Below are 13,363 nucleotides of genomic sequence, written 5' to 3'. Positions count from 1 at the left end.
GCCAGTATTCTTCTCCTTTGCTAGATTTTTACCCAGAGTATGACACTAACTATGGGTGACCCCCAAGTCTGGGACCCTTGATTGGGAGATAGTAGAGCAGCCAAGAAAACAGCCTCCTCTGTCCTGAGAAGTAGGCATGTAGGCTTCCCAACTGCTTGAGATTTTAAATGTAGCCCTTGTTGATAGTTCTTTTTTAAAGTCTGATTATAGAGTTAAATATAATGCTAATTATTGTGTCACTCTCTGCTGAACAGTGGGCCTAGCTGGTGGTAGGTCCCATTTACTGAATCTGTCTTGAGTACAAGAATTCCTGGTTATAGCTCTAACAGTAAAAAGTTATATTTCCCAGCAGACACTAGGGTGAATCTCTCATAATAATTAACAGCTGACATTTACACAGCACTTTATGGTTATATAAGCACTTTTCTCACAACAGTCCTATAAAGCAAGGTAGCCAAAGCATTATCTTCCTTTTAAAAATGAACAGTTGAGTGATTTGCCCAGAGTTACCCAGCTACGGGTACAGCTGGGACATGAGTCCGGGTCTTGTGGTTCCAAGTCTAGGGCACTTTCTATGACACCAAAATGCCTCCCTGGGAACTGACTTTAGTTTTATATAGCACTGTTTCCTCTTATCCAAATCTACTATGAGAAGTAGTATTGGGCATGCTCAACAAGAAAGGAGCCAATTCAGAAAGTAAATAGACTCCTGAATAGCTTCGAAAGTTGTGCCAACTCATTTTAGATAAAAGTACACTCTCTCGTCTCTACTCTGACAAGTACTCACGGCAGTGTGTTTTATTCACCGAATTGAACTACAATAGAAAATGTTCTTTGATAGATTGCACTCATAAGGTTTTACTCTGCACTTCAATTCTTGAATTATATGTTCACAGACTTTCGTGATATGAGAAAAATGGTCCAAGTTATTGGTACTACTCTAGGATTGCAGAAATATATTGCGATCCAACATTATGAATAGCCATGACGCAATGAAAATAGGCAAATTTGTAGCTATCATGCAAAGAAAGGAGTCATAGTGTGCCCAGGGAAAAATTTAGAAGATAGAAGGGGACCAAGGACTCAGTATAAGGAAATGGAACCTTGGAAATCATGCTAGGTATGGATGTACTGTGTGATCATACATTTAGGGAGGGATCTTACAGGTCATTAAGCACACCCTCTCATTTTACAGATAAGGAAACCAAGTCGAAAAGCAGTTATGTGTCCAGGATCACAGGCAAGATTCAGATTCAAACGTAGGGCTTCTCAATTCTAAGTCTACTATTCACTATACAACACCTCCTTTCTCAGAGAGCTAGAAAAGCAGAAAGAAGAAGGCTATCACAGACTGATGAAGGTAAAACATAACAATGTGGGTCAGAGAGAGGTAAGCACTGAGCTATGGTTTATATGGGAATATATGAAAGAAACATTGGATTTGAGAGTTGGAAGGGTCTTAGCAGGCATCTAGTCCAGTCCATATAAAAAGGAATCTCCATTATGCCATACCCAATAAAAGTTCATCACATGGGAATGGAAAGATGGAAGAGCTTGGCATATGGTAGGCACTTCATAAACATTTATTTCATAAAAGGGAGTAAGCAAGATGACTTCCATGGGAGTCCTGGTTGAAAAGGGATTTCCTGGGGATAGTGAGGTCCTCTAAATATTCCCATTTCCATATGACATTGTTTTGATGGCAACAAGCCCCAGAACCCTGGAAACCCCCCTGCAAGAAGTCTAGAAGCACCCAGAGGAATTTTTCCTGACTATTTTTTTTGGAGGTGGAAGGCAAGGCAGTTGGGGTTAAGTGACTTGCCCAAGGTCACAGTCTAGAAAGTGTCAAGTGTCTGATGCTGGATTTGAACTCAGGTCCTCTTGACTCCAGGGCTGATGCTGTATTCACTCCCCCACCTAGCTGCCCCTAAATCTGACTATTTAGACAGATAAAGCCAAGAAGATGAAAAATATGTTGCCCAGATTCCAACATGTATTTTACCAAGGAGGCATACAGCTATCAGACACTCTACAATGTCTATAAATTACTGGGAGTTGCTGCCCAAACTGCTACTCACTTATTTTTGTGGAAAACAGAAAATAGCAAGCTTTTTGAAACAGACCACATTGTTAAGATAACTATTGAGGACCAAAGAGCATTCCTGTTATCAAGCCTGGGTTGCCTTTTACTGTGGCAGGGAGTGAAGGGAATAGGGAGATGTCGAACATTACCACAAAACGATCCCATTCTTGTCAACAAATGTTCCACTAGGGAAGCCTCTGAGAACCCAAATTCTCCTTCATACAAAAAATCAATAAATTATTTTTTGTTACAAATGTGATTTTTAAAAGTTCTAGTGTGAAATTATTTTGCTCAGGAGGCAGACTCTTCCAGTAGCACACATATTTGATTTTGTGATAGAAACCAAAGGCAAAATAGGATCCATTCAATAGAAATTCATTTTACAGTTGACTTTACTGAAATGCTTCTATTCTGGTATATAAGGGATACCTCCATTTATTAATATTTTGTATACTGGTTATTTGTTGTTGCTCTTGTTTTCTATTGTTTCATTCCTGTCCAACTCTTCTTGACTACATTTGGTGTTTTTTTGGTAAAGATACTGGAGTGGTTTGCTATTTCTTCCTCCAGCTCATTTTACAGATGAGGAAACTGAGGCAAACGGGGTTAAGTGACTTGGCCAGGTTCATACAGCCAGTTAAGTGCCTGAAGCCAGATTTGAACTCAAGAAGATGAGTCTTCTTGACTCCAAGCCAGGTGCCCCGTTATACTATACCATTATACTAGTCTATACATACTCTTAAAGGTGACTATCCTAATAAACTTCCTGTAGTGAGTGATAACATAAGAAATTTTAAAAAATGAACTATGTCATTCTAAATATGCTGTCTCGTTCAGTTCTTGTTTTACTGATGGAGAAACTGAATCCCACAATGGTCAAGTGAAGAGGTAGGTTAAAATCTGACTTTTGACACATCTTTTTGTTGTATGACCCTGGGAAACTTACTTAACCCCTAGAAGCCTCAGGCAATTCCCTAGGTCTTAGCTCCTAAGTCTTGAGGAACTGCAACATGCCTATGGTGAAGGGAGTTCCCAAATAGGAAGTCCTTACATTGATGTAATCACAGATCATTCATGTGTATAACATGCTAAATTTATGCTTTTTATATAGATACCCACTAAACCTCCTGGTAGTGATATTGTTGATAATAAAGGCATTGTAATCTAGGATTACACCCCAATCTGTTTTCTGTTTTCCCATAAAAGATGTATATAAGAACATTATATTATCAATCACTTCAGAGTTTGTTCCCTAACTGTTCATTTAAAAATATGTGTGTGTGTGTGTGTGTGTGTGTGTGTGTGTGTGTGTGTGTGTAGAATTTTAAGCTTTTAAATTCAAGTAGAAACATGCATTGCAAATCTTAAGATTATAGCTTTAGAGCTGAAGAGAGAGTGTCAAGGGAATGAGCATTTATTAAATCCCTACTATGTGCCAGGCACTGTGCAAAGTGCATTACAAATATTATCTCACACCAACTCTGGGAGATAGGTGATACTATTATCCCTATTTTACAAGTGGGGAAAGTGGGGCAGATGGAGATTAAGTGACTTGGCCAGGGTCACTCAGCCAAGTGGTAGAATGATGATTTTAAACAGGACCTGTGACTCTAAATCCCAGCTCTCTCTGATGGACCATGAAATGAGGTTAGGAACTTGGAATGGGTGTATCTCTTGTGGGGGTGGGGATGGGGGTAAGTGGGAACCTAACTTTGTCCCTGATAATGGAAAGTTCCCAAGTTATATATTGAAAAAATAATGTAAACGGGTTGTGGGAGAATCACATCCACTTCTATTTTCTAAAAACCACAGTTAGTTCTGCTTAGACTCTCATAGAATGAGTAAGGCAACAGCCTGTACATCTACTGGAATCATGCTACACCCCGCTAACCACCCTCAACTCTCCACCCAACAGAGAGGTGCAGAATGAGACATACATTTCTGGACATACTCAATGTAGGAATTTGTTTTGCTTAACTATGCATATTTGTTACAAAAGTTTTTTTTCTTTTTTTAATTTTTTTTTGTGTGTGGGAGGATGGAGATGAAAGGGAGGCTAGAAATAGGATTGCAAAAGAAAGGACAGAAGGAAGGAAGGAAAGAAGGAAGGAAAGAAGGAAGGAAGGAAAGAAGAAAGGAAGGAAAAGAAAGATTAACAAAAAGGGGGTCATTGAATCATTTGCTTAAAATACACAGACAAAAACAGAAGGAAGGCCAGAAGGAATCACAGACGAACAGGGCAGCTTTGAGATTTAAATGTTGAATGTATTATATTCTTAAAAAGAAAAAGTAAACTTTACATAATAGAGATTCATAGTTTCATGTGCAATCTTCTTTTTCTGTTTTATTGTGTTGATGGAAGTGTTCATTCAGTCGATGTTTGGTCCGTTCAGATAAAAAGAGAAATGGTGATGTTAAAACACAAAATAACATAAAATATAGTGGATGTCCTATACATGCCTTGTCCAAAATGAAACTCATTTTCCCACACCAAACTCCTCTCTTCTAATTTCCCTGTGAGGCAGCTAGATGGTCAAATGAATATGGTGCTGAACCTGCAGTCAGGAAGACCTGAGTTCAATTCCACCTCAGACACTTACGACCCTGGGGAAATCACTTAACCTCTGTTTGTCTCAGTTTGCACATCCATAAAATGGGGATAGTAATAGCACCTACCTCCAAGGGTTGTTGTGAGGATCAAATGAGATAAGATTTCTATAGCGCCTTGCAAACCTTAAACTCCTATATAAATGCTAACTATGAGTATTACTACTGAGGACACCATCATCCTTTTATTCATTGAGGGGTTGCAATCTAAGTGTTATCCTCAACTCATTTCTCTCTCAATTCCCCATATCCAGTCCATTACCAGGTCCTCAATTCTACCTTCATGATAGCTCTTGCGTATGGCCCCCTATTCTTCTCTGACACTGCCACCAGCCTGGTGTAAGTCATCGTCTCCTATCTGGACTATTCCAATAGCTGCTGGTTGGTCTCCTTACCTCAAGCCTCTCCCCCTTCTAGTCCATCCTCCACTCAGCTGTCAGATTAATCGTCCTAAATGGCAGGTCTGGCCATGTCACCCTCCCTACTCAATAAACTCCAATGGCTCCTTATCACCTTGAGGATCAAAAAGAAAACCCTTTGTTTGGCTTTTAAAGTCCTACATAACCCGGTTCCTTCCTATTTTTCCAGTTTTCTTACAGCTTACTTCATTCCACCATCTGGGATCCATTGACTCTGGCATCTTTGCTCTTCCTCAAACAAGACATTCTACCTTCCAACTGTGGACAGTGTCACTGAATGTCCCCATGCCCGGAATGCTCTCTCTCCTCAACTCTGCTCTCCGGCTTCCCTGACTTGCTTCAAGTATCACCTAAAATTTCACCTTCTGTGGGAAGCCTTTCCCATTCCCCCTTAATACTAATACCTCCCCCACATCAATTAGGTCAAATTTATCTTGTGTCTGTCTTGTTTATACATAGTTATTTGCATATTATCTCCCTTACTAGACTATGGGCACCTTGAAAGCAAGGATTGTCCTGGGTTCTTTTTGTTTCTCAGAACTTAGCACAGTGCCTGGCACATAGTAGGCACTTAATAAATGCTTATTGACTCGACCTATTAGGTCCTGACCCTTTTACACATGAACGGTTTAATGGCTGAAAGGGACAAAAAAAAGAACATTGGTGTGAGGAAAACTGCTAAAATCAATTTGTGAAAGAAATAACAATCTCAGATAAAATGTTGAGAAGTGACACAGAAGCTGTTCTGAGGACCAGGTGGAGACCTACCCCTCAGATGAATGTACTGAGCAGATCTGCTTGAAGGAAAGGGTAATACCACAGATGGTGACAGTTGTGATCCACCAGCTCCTTTGCATGTGACTGGTGTTTTTTAAATAGAATTTTGAAGTTTATAACTGAGAAGTTATAAATTAACTCTTTGGGGACTAGGGAAATATCATAAGGATTTGACAGAAAGGTAGGTTTCTTAAGTTTTACCTCATGAAAGAAAGATGAGTCACTGACCACTAGGAGACTTTGACTTGAAGCTCTGGAAGATATAAGAAGGCAAAGAAGAAGGTTCCAGAAGCTATAGGAAGAGATAAAAGAACCAGGAGGGTAAGTTGAGTGCAGAAGGAGCCACAAGAGGCCGAATGTCATAAGACACAGAAGGCTTCCAGCTGAGGCAATTGACTATTCATTTGTCTTGCTGATTAGAAGAGGCATACTCTCTTGTTGACTGTCTAGAAAGAGGAAACTGGAAGATAGCTAAGTGCGCTGCTATGCGAAAGAACCATTGGGGCTTATTGTCATTTAGAGCTATCAAGGCTGAGAAAGAGAAAACCTCCCAGGAGAGTGTGTTTCCTTTTCTATCTTTCTCTGGTGAGAAAGAGAGAGAGAAAGAGAGAGAGACAGAGACAGAGAGACAGAGACAGACAGACACAGAGACAGACATAGAGACACAGAGAGAGGCGCAGAGAGAGAGACACACACAGAGACACACACAGAGAGAGACAGAGAGACAGACAGAGAGACAGACAGAGAGACACAGAGAGAGTCACAGAGAGAGACAGAGACACAGAGAAAGAGAGACAGAGAGAGACATAGAGAGACAGAGACTGACAGATACAAGACAGAGAGACAGAGACAGAGAAAGGAAGACAGGTTTTGCCTCTATTTTGCTGTGAGCTGTACTTTGCTGTGAAGAGAGGAGTCCAGTGTACTGAACAAATCAGAATTCCTTATCATTTGCAGATCTGAGGAGCTTGGCAGCTTCCTGGCTTAAGAGAATTTCTTATCACTGAAGAAATATATTGGCCTGCTTTTTGTGATCAATTCTTCTTCTGTCTAGGTCTTCACTAACCATTGGTTTAATACTATTTAATCATTTTGCCAGGAATCAGTGTCAGATTCAGCATTCTTCAATTTGCAGACTTTATTTCCTCACCTTTTTGGTCTGGACTTAATTGTACCTTCTAGGTTCTCCATGATCTTTCAGAGATAAATCCCAATAGCTTAGCAATCATACTTGTCAATTATTTTGGAACCCTAGTGTGTTGTTTAAAGCTGGTAGAGTAGTTAACAGTGTGTAATTGGGACCCTGGTTTTGTCTTATGTTGGGATTCTAGAGAGGTTGATATCATTACAAAGGCTGTGGATAGACTTGGCATTGCAAGCCTGAAGAAACTGTGGGCAATGTTTTCCAATGGCACAGAAGACTGTCTTTTGGCAGAACGATGGCACTAAGTTTTCAGTGAATGTTTCTAGAATGTTCCAGTCACCACTCAGTCATTCAATTTACCCCACTAACAATGCCTTTGCCAATCTCCTAACTTTGTATTTGACCTCTACCAGCATTGTACTACTTCTGTTTGTCTTCCAATTCTGTACCGTGCCCAATTTATCCTTTGTCTTCTCAACTCACACTTGTAAAAATATAAATTGGTCAGCCATACTTCGTGTGTTTGGAAGTCATTGCTGGTGAGACCTGCTAATGTGTCCACTGTCCAGTTCTTCCCTTGTGCACACACACAAGAAATAAAAAAAAATGTAATGGCTAAGTCAGAAAAATGCAGAGTACTGAATTAATTCTTTGAAAAAAAGGTGAATGACAGGATCCAAAAATATCTCAGCAGCCTAGAATGATGGAGCACATTTAATAAGATGAAATTTAGTAGGGTTAGATGTAGTCTGTAACCCCCCTCAGCCTGCCAATTTAGTTAGCATTGTCCCAGGAACATGTGATACTGGAAGTAACCATGCCAACCAAGCAGACTTTTATCTGGAGTTCACAAAGGACTCTGATGTTTGAACTTGATACTGGGAGAGGAAGCTAGGAAGAATGAAGAATCCGTCTTGACTGAGCTATGTGGAGGAGTGAGAGGACTGGGGAGTTAGATGATGTCCTTGACCCCAAGCCCCCACCCTCCCCTTTCCCACTGAATCTTGGGGGTTGCAGGTGATGGGAGATGGCTGATGCCTGACTGGGTGGGTTGGTGAGACAAGATACATACCACTGAGTCACACCAGGCAGGATGGTAAGCCAGGACCGCATATATACCAGGCACCTTAAGACCCTTTGTTCTCTCTCTTCCATTCCTGAAGGGCAAAGGACTTCGTGATAACTATCTAACTATTGACTTGTTTGTTTTCCCCTCTAGAAGAGGGGAGGTATTAAGAGAAATATACCCCTTATTTTCCCCAAAGCCAACATTCTAAGTGAACTCTCCCCGTTTTTTACTTTTTTTTCACTGCTTGTAAATTTATTCCAACTAATATAAAAGAAAAGCCCACAGCCACCAAATTCTGACTGGAGTAACTAATGATGCTGGCCTAGAGATGAGGATTGGGAGGAAATCTTGCCTTTAAAGAGATAGCAAACCATTTCTCTTCAGTAGAAACTGAAGTGTGGGGTGGGGGAAGGCCATTGAATGACCATGGAAGAGAGAAAAGTGTGTATATCATCATCACATTTAGAAGGACTTGTAAAGAAAATGCAAGTCACAATGACAGAGGTGCAAGCCAGATGAGGGCTAGGAAATCTGGCATTGGACCTTCTAGGGCTTCCTGCCATTTTAGCCTATGCCACTGTCACATGGCCTGTTGACCGGACACCAAGGTTGCTAGGCTGTGCCATTGCTAAAGCTGCATGCTGCTTTTAGCTTTGCCCTGGTGATGGAATGCTTTCTAGAAACAAGCCCAGTTATACATCAATCCCATAAGTGATGATTTATTACTCCTATCATTATGGCCAGGACTAATATTGTTGTGATTGCTGCCCATGAATCCCATCACAAGTGGGAGGCTTCTTGACAAGTTCACACTTAGGTTCCAAATAGCAGCTTCACAAAGTACAGGAGAGGGGAGGTCTGGCAAAGCAGTAACTTATGAGGAAGAAATTTCAGGTTTTAGTAGGCTGCTAGCTTCATATGAATCAGGGGTCAAAATAGCCAATGTGATCTTGGTAGGGTTTTGAAAATAAGGGAGGCCATCTGGAGGTTGTATTCTGTTCCAAACACCGTATTTGAGTAGGACATTGACAAGCTTGGGTGTATCTAGAGGAGGGTGACTAGGATGTGAAAGGTCTTGAGAATATATCAACAGGAGGATTGATTGAAGGGACTGGCATGTTTAGGAGGGAGAACGGAAAGAGGAGGGCAGAGAAGAGGAGAGGAGAGCAGAGGAGAAGGGAGGGGAGGAAAATGGAGGGGAGGGGAGGAGAGGAGAGGGAAGGGGAGGGAAGGGCAGGAGAGGGCAGGGGAGGGGAGGAGAGGGGAGAGGAGAGGAGAAGAGAGAAAAGAAGAGAAGAGGGGCACATGTCTTCAAGTATTTGAAAGACTGATACACAGAGGAGGGATTACACTGTTTTTGCTTGGTCCTAAGGTGCAGAATACTGGATACAACATAATAGAATTGAAAGACTAATTGGTTTCGCACCAATGGATCTGACTTTGAGTCCTACTAGCTAGAGGACCATAGTCAAGTTAGTTTAACCCTTTGGCCTCATTTCCACTCATTTGCAAAATGAAAAGGCAGATTCTTAGAGATAAAAATCTAATAATCTTATGAACCAGGAAGAGAGACTGGAAGCTGCTCAGAGTGTAGGGACTGGATTAGAGTAACCCCCCTATCCAGGTATGGATTGAACTCTGAGGTCCCTTCCAGCACAGAGATGCTGACTTGCGTTTATGCTGTAACTGGAACTCTGGTCTAACCTTACATTTGAATTCATTCTTCAATAAAAGTTTATTGCCTTAGACCTATGATCCAAGGGTAGCATTTTATCAAGGAAGTATGAATTGCAAAATACTAGGACATGAGGGAATTTTAATCTACATTTTTGATCAAACAGATGAGCTGGTATAGCTGACTTCAAAGTAGCAGCTGTGCGGTCCTGGTTGTATTTTTACTAAAGGACTTAATTTTTCCTGAAGACACACTTAAAAGAGATAGATTTGTTCCCCTACTTTTCCTATGAAATGTATTTGAGTGAACAACTTGTACTTTTTAGAAATTAGAGCTGAAGGTGTAATATCCTCACCACTGATAGTTTGACATTGGTTTTCCAACATACGCCTTTAAGATTTTGTTATTCTCATGGTCAATGGTTAATATTTTCTGCCCACTTCAGGAAACCCAGGTGGGTGCTCATATTTCCATTACAACACAGGGTGGTAAATCATTAAGCAACTGTAAGTAGGTTAATTAAAAAGAAAATGAGAAGTACATTGTAAGTGGGTGGAAATTGTGAAGGAATAAGCCGTAAATTAGGTGGGTTTTGTCTCGTGTCAAAGTTCTTGGGACTTTGACATTTGGGACTTGGGACAGGGATCATGGAGAAAGGAACAGGGCATCAGACTGAAGGTCAGGAAGACTTAGCTTCAAATCCTACCTCAGACACTTACCAGCTGTGTGACTCTGGGCAAGTCACTAAAACCTCTGTGCTTTACTTTCTTCAATGGTAAAATGAGGGAGTTGGGTTTGATGGTGTCTAAAAGATCCTTCTAGCTCTCAGGCAATGATCTTCCCTATCAATTCAGTTCAATTCAACGGGTCAATTTGTGCCTCAATTTCCTATTCCGCCTCAGAGGCAATTAGTGGCCCAGTTGACAGAGTATTGGGACTAGAGTCAGAAAGTTAAAAATATGACCTCAGATATTTACTAGCTCTGTGACCCTGGGTGAGTCACTGAAACTCTGTTTGCCTCAATTTCCTCAACTACAAAATGGGGTGATAACAGCACCCACCTCCCAGGTTTGTTGTGAGAATAAAATGAGATAATATTTGTAAAGAGTGCTTAGCACAGTGCCTGGAACATGGTAGGCACTATATGCCCTTCCCTACTTCAAAAATGAGGGTGTTGGGCCTCTGGGGTTCCTTTTGCTTCAGATGACAAATACACAGGGTGGCTGGGTGGGGCAGTGGATAGAGCACTGAGCCTGGGGGCAGCAAGACCATGAATTCACATCCTGCTTTTGGCATTTACTAGCTGTATGATGTTGGGCAAGTCATTTCACCTCAATTTCTCCAACTATAAAATGGGTTTAATAGCATCTACATCACAAGGTTATGTATGTATGTTTTGCAAACCTTAAAGTACTATAGGATGATAGCTATCATTATTACTGGTGGAGCATTCTGACTGCCATCCACCTGTCATCTCTCACAAAGGCCATGAGACATATTTTCCCATCAGAGAATTCTTTGATGACATTTTTTATTCCATTTCTTAGATCATAGATTTAGCACTGGAGCGAACCTTAGAGGTCTTTGTGTTTAACATCTCACATTTTACAAATAAGGAAATTGAGTTCCAGAGAGCTTTTGGTGATTTGCCCAGGGTCACACAGCTAATAAGAATTTAAGGCAGGAATTAACCCAGGTGTGCCTAATTCTTAGTCCAATGCTTTATCTACTATCGATGATGCATCTCTTTACAGGTTCTCATTGACTATGTGTTGTAGCCTTCTCATACTTCTCCATTGCCCTCTGTATGATATTCATGTCAAATTCTTCAGAGATTGTTGTATTATATGTCCTGCTGCAACATAGCAATGTTGGTATTAAATAGTTGTTGGTATTAAAAAGATTGGCTTCGTGGGAAGCTTGATGTCATTAAAAGGACTTGACAATTTCCTTTCTCACCCCCTTCTCAAAACCTACATGAGAGATACTGTGGATCTAAGGCTGGTAATACTTGGCTAATGGCTTGGATTTCTGAGGCAAGGGAGAGGAAGGATCCAAAGGTGAAGGTTGGATAGTGCCACCATTATCAAAGATTGAAAAGTTGGAGGAGGGGCAGATGAGGTGCCAGTGGACTATCTAGTGGAGAAAGCCGATATAAAGTTGAAAATATAGGGCTGAAGTTCTGGGGAGAGATGGGAGTACAGATACAGATTTTGTAGTCATAGATAATAATTGAAACCATGGGAGCAGATGAACTTGCCAAAGGAAAGGATGCAGGAAGAAAAGAGTACCTAGGACAGAGCCTTGAAGATTTAAGGGCCATAAGGAGGATAAAGAGCCAGCAAAGAATAGAGAGGACACATGGTCAGAGATATAGGATAAGAAATATGAGAGTTTGATGCCAAGGAAGCTAAGGGGGGCAAAGAGTATTAGGAAGAAAGCATTAGTCTCCAGTGTCAAATACTTCAGAGAAACCAAGTCTTTCTCTTCAGAAGAATGGAAGAGTTCCATTCCAGTTGACGGAAGCCCCCTTCCATTTTGTCCTTATCACCATCTCCACTGGTCGTTCTGGGACATGGTTTTCATTCTGTTGGACTTCTTCCCAGTGGTGAGAATGAGTGTCTGAAGGAGAAAGAACCAGGAGTTAATCATAGTTAATTACACCATCCTCAGCTAAACTCTTACTACTTTGAGACTAGTATGGAGCCCACTCTATAGCTATACTGTAAGAGACAGAGAAGACTGACCAGCAGAACAGCTGTCCAAGGATAGCTATGCCAGGGCAAAGGGAAGAACATTAATATTAGGAGAAAATTCCAGGAGGCAATAATAACAATTTTGATTAATTACTATATAACAATTTTGTATTAGCTGTTATATAATTAATTGTATATAAACACTTGCTAATAATAATAATGAGGTTAATAATAATAAGGTTTTCAGAGTATTTTCTTATTTGATCCCTAAGAAAACCTTGTGAGGTAGTTGCTATGATTATCTCTGTTTTACAGATGAGGAAACTGAAGCCAGGAGAGGTTAAGTGACTGACCAAGGGTCATACAGCTAATGGAAGAAACTTAGAAGCAAAAATTCAGGGAACCCTTAATGCCAGAGATGTTTAACAATCATTGGGAAAGTGACCATTGCTTGGGCTATTGACTGACAGAGATGCAAATGTAGGAAGCATGTTGAATAATCCTCATAACCTAGAGGTCTCTGACTGAGCGGGGTGCAGCATCTTCCATCAGAAAATGGGATGGAGGGAAGAAAAGCTAAGCCTAAGTCAGTTTGCTGTCTGGCTCCTCCTCTTTTTAAAAGAGCTCAACACCTGGGGCTAAGGGTCTTCTGCTCAGAAAATGGTAGGACTTTCCAGATGAAACACAAAGAGAGCAAAACAGGGGAGGCTTCTATGAACCCTAATGGAAGGGTGTCTACTTCTGCTTTTTTTCCCCAGGAGACTTAAGTAGGAGAGCATAACAATACCCTGGTGGAAGAGTTCATAGCATCTGGCATTGTCTGTAGGAGATGCGTAGTTATGAGTCCTCTCTACTTCTTTCCTTTCTGTATGTCCACGCCTCCTAGAGTCTGG

The 13,363-nt window shown here is 40.9% G+C and overlaps 1 protein-coding gene across 1 annotated transcript in view; it reads right to left on the bottom strand.

Annotated features, from left to right (window-relative positions):
- Positions 1–12,262: 12,262 nt before the first annotated feature.
- MINDY4B (MINDY family member 4B) overlaps positions 12,263–13,363 on the bottom strand; it is a 41,244-nt gene continuing 40,143 nt past the window's right edge. Inside the window, exon 12 of the mRNA XM_036754248.1 lies at positions 12,263–12,396. Within this exon, the coding sequence (XP_036610143.1) occupies positions 12,263–12,396 (134 nt within the window). The remainder of the gene's footprint in view (positions 12,397–13,363) is intronic.

The sequence above is a fragment of the Trichosurus vulpecula genome, chromosome 4 (genome assembly GCF_011100635.1).
Source record: "Trichosurus vulpecula isolate mTriVul1 chromosome 4, mTriVul1.pri, whole genome shotgun sequence".
Classification (NCBI taxonomy): domain Eukaryota; kingdom Metazoa; phylum Chordata; class Mammalia; order Diprotodontia; family Phalangeridae; genus Trichosurus; species Trichosurus vulpecula.
Note: the sequence above shows the minus strand (reverse complement) of the source record. Positions and strands in the feature narration are given on the sequence as shown.